We start from the raw sequence: 6,004 nt of genomic DNA, 5'->3' as shown, positions 1-6,004 counted from the left end.
GTATTCCTGATGCAAATTAAAGTAACGCTAACGTTTCCGAAGAAAGAATTAAAGAGCATTTTATAAAAACGATTTTCAAAGCAATATCGTAGTATTAGTGGTAGGCGAACTGTTAACAGAGTCACTGCATTCCATTTAACATCCAGTATTAATCGAAATAAATCAATGCAGTGGTTTGATGAATGTCATCTTTCTCTGGTTTCGTTTGGCGCACTTGTCAACAACTGCATTATAATTTAAAGGTCTTTGTGAATAAAGAACAGCAACAGTGCATTTAGACGTTCCTCTCCCATGGTGCTGCGATAAACATTCTTCACAAAGCGCAGTGAAGAGTTGCTACGTTCAGCAGTTGCACTTGTGACTAGGGTGATTAACAGGAGGCGCAAACTTGTATGGACATTGGGGTAGAGGCTTGAGCTGCAGGCTTCCGATGTCTCTTGCAGTGTCGTGAATTTTACGGTAGCGTTGTTCCTAAAAATAAAAGCAAGAATTAACACATATCTCAAGACAAGGTATTATCGGTTTTTTCACCTTATCACAGTTTCACTATAAACTTGGTAACCCATGTATAGTATCAACGCAGAATAACATACCAGAAGCACTTCCACAGCTCCAGATCCTGCGACGCACTGCTTGGGGACGGCAGATCAGGGGAATAATGCTGAATAAGTTTCTCTTGAGAAGACTCGTTAAGCTGCTGTAAGTTGGCAGGTATCAGTAGCAGTCCAACCAATGCCGCTTCTGATCGTCCATCAAGGCGGGTATTTATTTGCTCCAACAAGTTGTCAAGGAAAGGAAGGAATATTGCCCGTCGAAAGTAGGCGACTGGCGTCCTGGCATTTGGTGTTGTTTCTTAATGTCTGCCTACCAAAAATTCGAGGGATGCTTACCTTGACGTTTGCCTTCTTAACCATCTTCTTGATCTTTTCATACACAGAACTTGCAAATGTTGTTTTAGCATTCTTGCGCATACCTTTCAGCTGTTCCTTCGCAACGTTAACATGCTTGTTGCCTCAATAACATTCAGTGTGAAACCCTGTAACGAACGGCTGAGTCCTACAGTGAAACGTTCTAGAAGGGAAACGTTACTTATCATAAAAAGACCGAATGATAATCAAGCTTGCTCTTTAAAACTCGCTTTCACCTGGCACAAATAGAAACAAGTGATCCATTTTTGAAACATCATCAGCAAACTGTTATTTCTGTAATGATTCTAATCGTTTCTGTCAGAATTTTCTATCGAGAAATTAACTCAGGATTATAAATCAATTTACCGTATTTTCTCAATTAAGCGCCGGACCCCGATTAAACGCCGGCCTCATATAAACGCCGGGTCCACGAGGCCAATTTTGAAATAAACGCCGGGGGCGTTTAATCGAGGCCCCGGCGTTTGTTCGAGGCCCTGGCGTTTGTTTGCGTTCGAACCAACAATTTGATTTTTCCCTTATTAAATACTGCGACATACTAGTACGCTATGGTGTTTTGATAATCTTAATAAACGTTCAAAAGGAAAAGTCCGGCTTAACAAAACAAGAATAGTAGCTGTACAACAAAATAAAACAAAATGTTCGCGTTCGTGTTGTCATTAAGTCTTATTACTGATGACGTACTTTCTTTCGTGTGTTATAGTGCTCACTGTCACTAACATTGCGAGGATCCCTCCAGCGTTTGTTTATGAGCTGTTTCAATCTTGTCATAAGTTGTCCTTTCTGAGAGGAAATCGCACATTGAATAGAAATAGGGACTTCAAGGCCGCCTTGTTCCAAGTTGCTAGCTCGGTAGGTTTCCTGTCTCACTTTAGCCGAAATTTTCCCTCCATGTTTTACAAAGAAGCAAAGAGCGGAAGAGAGTTCGATTGGATGTGTCCGACATTTATCTTCTCATTATCAGGGTCATGCACACGGTAAACAGCCATCGCACACGGATCGTACTTGTTGTTTTCTTCATGACTTACAATAAGACCTTCACCGATCGCAATATCTTTCCAGTGTTTTTCGGTAACGTGGTACCCTCGCACACAGCAATCAAATTCAAATGTTTCCTCGGTTTCTTGAGTAGCCATACGTATATTAAGGTCTTACTACAATAAGGATAGAGACCAAATACCAGCTAGCTTAGCCGTCTTAGCAGAGGAAAGCAACAAGAGCGGATGGTTGCGTTACATGCGTGACCACACACGTGCATAAACTTGACCTGGCATTTAACATGCTTCATGGTGTAAAATAACAGTGTACCCAGGACGTAACATGTCGATTATTTCGATAGTCGATAAAAATCGATCATTGTCGATCGTTGTCGATACTAATCAATGGACAAATATCGGAAATCGATAAAAGTCGATCACACAATTTATTGTGATTATCGACTTTGTTCGATTATGATTGATTTTGATCGATTTTGATCGATTTTGATCGATTTTAATCGACAAGTATCGGAAATATAAAAAACGATGTATGGCGTAGACATACGTAGGTTGCGGACTGGTGTAACAGTCACAGGTGCAAGGAGAAGCAAGGGGCATACAAACCCGGCGAATTTAGCCAACCTAGCGGAGAGGGAGTAGAGTCGTAGCAGCTTGTATTTTTCAAATGTTGAACTAAGTAAAAACCCTGATGAATAAAATGTTAATTTACTTTACTTTACTTCTTAATTACTTTATTGGCCTCGATTTTTTCCCGCATCTAGTCTAAATTTTGACCCGTTCTGTCAGCCCGAAGAAGCACGACTTCGAATTCCCAGGATCTCTCATCTCCCCGCCTAGAGAGACCCTGGGAACTAGTTTGGTTCGAGTTATGTAAAAGATCGCGATTTAGTTCAGCTGAAACTGTTAATCGATCATTTCTCGAGGTAATTTAAACATTTTATTCTGTAATGAATAACAGACCACTTCGCTGTTCAGGTTTTCATTTAAGTTTATTGCCACACACATTTACTTAAGAGCTGTTTACACTCGGCATAAAACAAAAAGTCACTGGAGGTATTATTGGTTTGGTTACTTGAATTTCGCAGCTGATTGAAACATTTGTCTGCATTTTTGTCGATAAAATCGATAATCAGTTGAAAATCTTGTGATTATCGACTTTTATCGACAAATTTAACTTGCCGATTGACAATTATCGACAAACATCGAGTACTATCGACTTATCGACTACGTTTTCGATGATCGAATTTGATCGACATGTTACGTCCTGGTGTACCGGCACGTCAACATTTTTCAATCGTTGTTAGGATCATGGACAACGATACTATCAACAATTCCACTGAATCTCCCAGTAGATCAAGTCAAGAAAATGATCAGAAATCGCCTCTGCAGAGAGGTGCAACTAGTGGAAAGGGAAAGAAACGACACAGTTATAGCATAAGTACAAAACTCGAAGCAATTGCTTATGCAGAAAGCAACAGCAAGGAAGCCGCCGCACGAAAATTTCGCGTGGACGCTAAGAGAATCCGAGAATGGTGCCAAAAGAAAGCGGAGTTTGAGAATGCAGCAAACCCAAGGAAAAGACTAAACGGTGGCGGAAGAAAGCCTCTTTCAACTGAGCTTGAGGAAAGAGTGCTCGAGTGGATTCACGATATGAGGGCCACGAGGTCAGCGCGTTTCCAGGCGGGCAATTAGCAAGAAAGGAGAGATCATTTGGCATGAGCTTAAGTCATTGAACGAGACTGATGCCCCCGCTGGTTCTGACAACAACAAAGAGATATCCCAAGAAGTCTTCAAAGCAAGCAATGGCTGGGTAGCTCGCTTTATGGACAGACATGGATTAACTTTGCGCAAACGTACCTCCCTAGCACAGCGTGACCCCGGAAACCTTATTGATCGTGTCATCAGTTTTATTCTTAACGTGTGGCGCAAATTTCATGAAAAGGAGTATGCAAAGGAAAACGTAATTGCTATGGATGAAACACCGATCTGGCTTGATATGCCAAGCTCTACTACTGTGAATGAGGCTGGGGCATCGAATGTCACCATAAGGTCAACTGAACATGAAAAAGATAGAGTAACTGTTTGCCTAGCGGCCAAGGCAAATGGGCAAAAACTAAAGCCATTCATCGTCTTCAGAGGTGGGAAAAGAGATGTAAAGAGGATGAATGAAGACAGACGTTTATCCGGAAAGTGCATCATCCGCTCCTCGGCCAATGGATGGATGAATGAAAGCCTGACGGTCGAATGGGTGCAGTATGTTGTAGACCGCCTATCATTTGCTCCGAGACTTCTTGTCTGGCACACATACAAATGCCAGATGACGAATGGATTAAAAGAAGCCCTTCAGCAGGCTGGTGTCGATTCAGCGTTGGTACCTGGTGGCTGCACAAAATATATCCAGGCTCCCGACGTGTCATGGAACAAGCCTTTTAAGGATCTGTGCCAAATAGCGTACAATGACTGGATGGCCGAAACAGAGCATGAAGTAACCCCGGCTGGTCGAATAAAGGCACCTTCACGGCGCAGCTGTATCGAGAAAATATTATCGGCCTGGGAAAGCCTCCCAAATGACATAATCAAGAAGAGTTTTGAAGCGTGTGCTGTCTCATTGCCCATAAACGGATCAGAGGATGACAAAATCCATTGTTTTAAGGCAGACGGCCCACTTAGCAATGGAAGGCAGGAGTTTACAGAAAGGGCCGCAGCATTTTTTATTGCACTGCAACATGCTGCTCCTGTTGATGAAAACGATCCGTTCGCGGATTTAGAGCCAGACATCTGTGAAGAAGTAGTCAACGAGTTTGTTGTTTATGACGATTAAGGTACATTAAAAATCGTAAATGCGGACGCTTAACTGATAGTATCAAGGAGAACGATGGCGACATTGCCGTTTATACGGAACTTAAAACTTTGTATCCATACTTGCTCCTATTTATTTTACATATTTTTATTCTGTTCAGTGCCACATGTCCTGATTGTAACATTCATGTGCTGTTTATAATGCTGTATCTTTTAGCAATAATCATCCTCCAAGACTCAGGGACAGTTTACCGAATGGAAAAGTCATTTCGTGTTGACAAACTGTCCTTGGTTTCGGAGGATGGGTGAATAAATCAATCTGAAAAAAATGACAGAATATTGCACTTCATAAATAAACGCCGGGCCCCGATTAAACGCCGGCTTCAAATGAACGCCGGGGCCACGAGGCCAATTTTGAAATAAACGCCGGTAGCGTTTAATTGAGAAAATACGGTACGCAAAACCTTTTTCGACAAATCATTACATTGAGTGCTTTAATATAAGCTAAAGTTTAATATTTTTACTTCATTTGCCTTTTTGCTGGGGCGGTTGATCACCAAACAAAGTCTCCAAGGCAGAGCTCGAACGTTGCCCGCTAACAGACAGATACAGATCTAAAAAAAGAAACCATTACCTTTAACTTAGGTCAAATAAGTAACGTACTCACCTGGCTCACGATGAAATGTAAACATGCAGTGTCTTCTTTGCTTTCCTCGAAAACATCAGAAAAATATTTCACCCTTCAACAGTGCAGCAAGGGACACGGCGTGACAATATTCGTGTCCAATGTTCCCCGTCATTTCAAACTGAAAGAAACGCATGTTACATTTGGCGTTAACAATTAGGGCAAATTTTAATTTTTGGGTTGCGTTTGTTTCAATATTTGATAATATATCATAATTGCTAACTCAAAATATATTTTAAATAGGGAAAGCTCCGAAATTGAATAAAATTGGCACCTGATTGTATAATTATAACAACCCTCAGAGGACGGTTAGAAGGGTTGGGGTCGTCCAAAAACGTTTTGAAAAAACAAGAAAAAAAGGGGGCGGGGCCGCGGCCCCCTCGGCCCCTCCCCTAAATCCGCCTATGATTCTTGTAACGGTTTTTAGTCACCCTGAAGAAGAGTACTGAATGTACTCGAAATATAGGTGTTAAACAATGTCGTTCAATGTCTAATAAAACAATTATTACATTCGGTTTTCGTGGTATCCAGAATAATCAAGGTCGAGGTAAGGGTTATCAGCCGAAGGCTGAGGCTGATAACCCCTACTTCGACCT

At 41.6% G+C, this 6,004-nt stretch overlaps 1 protein-coding gene across 1 annotated transcript; it reads right to left on the bottom strand.

The window, feature by feature from the left end:
- Window positions 1–236: 236 nt before the first annotated feature.
- LOC149098861 (52 kDa repressor of the inhibitor of the protein kinase-like) lies at window positions 237–971 on the bottom strand. The gene is made up of 3 exons (XM_089276733.1): window positions 891–971; window positions 594–697; window positions 237–471 (listed from the first exon to the last, which is right to left on the bottom strand). The coding sequence occupies exons 1-3, from the start codon at window positions 969–971 to the stop codon at window positions 237–239; spliced, it is 420 nt and encodes a 139-aa protein (XP_089132859.1).
- Window positions 972–6,004: the final 5,033 nt, after the last annotated feature.

This window comes from Orbicella faveolata, unplaced genomic scaffold (assembly GCF_042242905.1).
Source record: "Orbicella faveolata isolate gen_17 unplaced genomic scaffold, um_ofav_v1 contig_46, whole genome shotgun sequence".
Classification (NCBI taxonomy): Eukaryota; Metazoa; Cnidaria; class Anthozoa; order Scleractinia; family Merulinidae; genus Orbicella; species Orbicella faveolata.
Note: the sequence above shows the minus strand (reverse complement) of the source record. Positions and strands in the feature narration are given on the sequence as shown.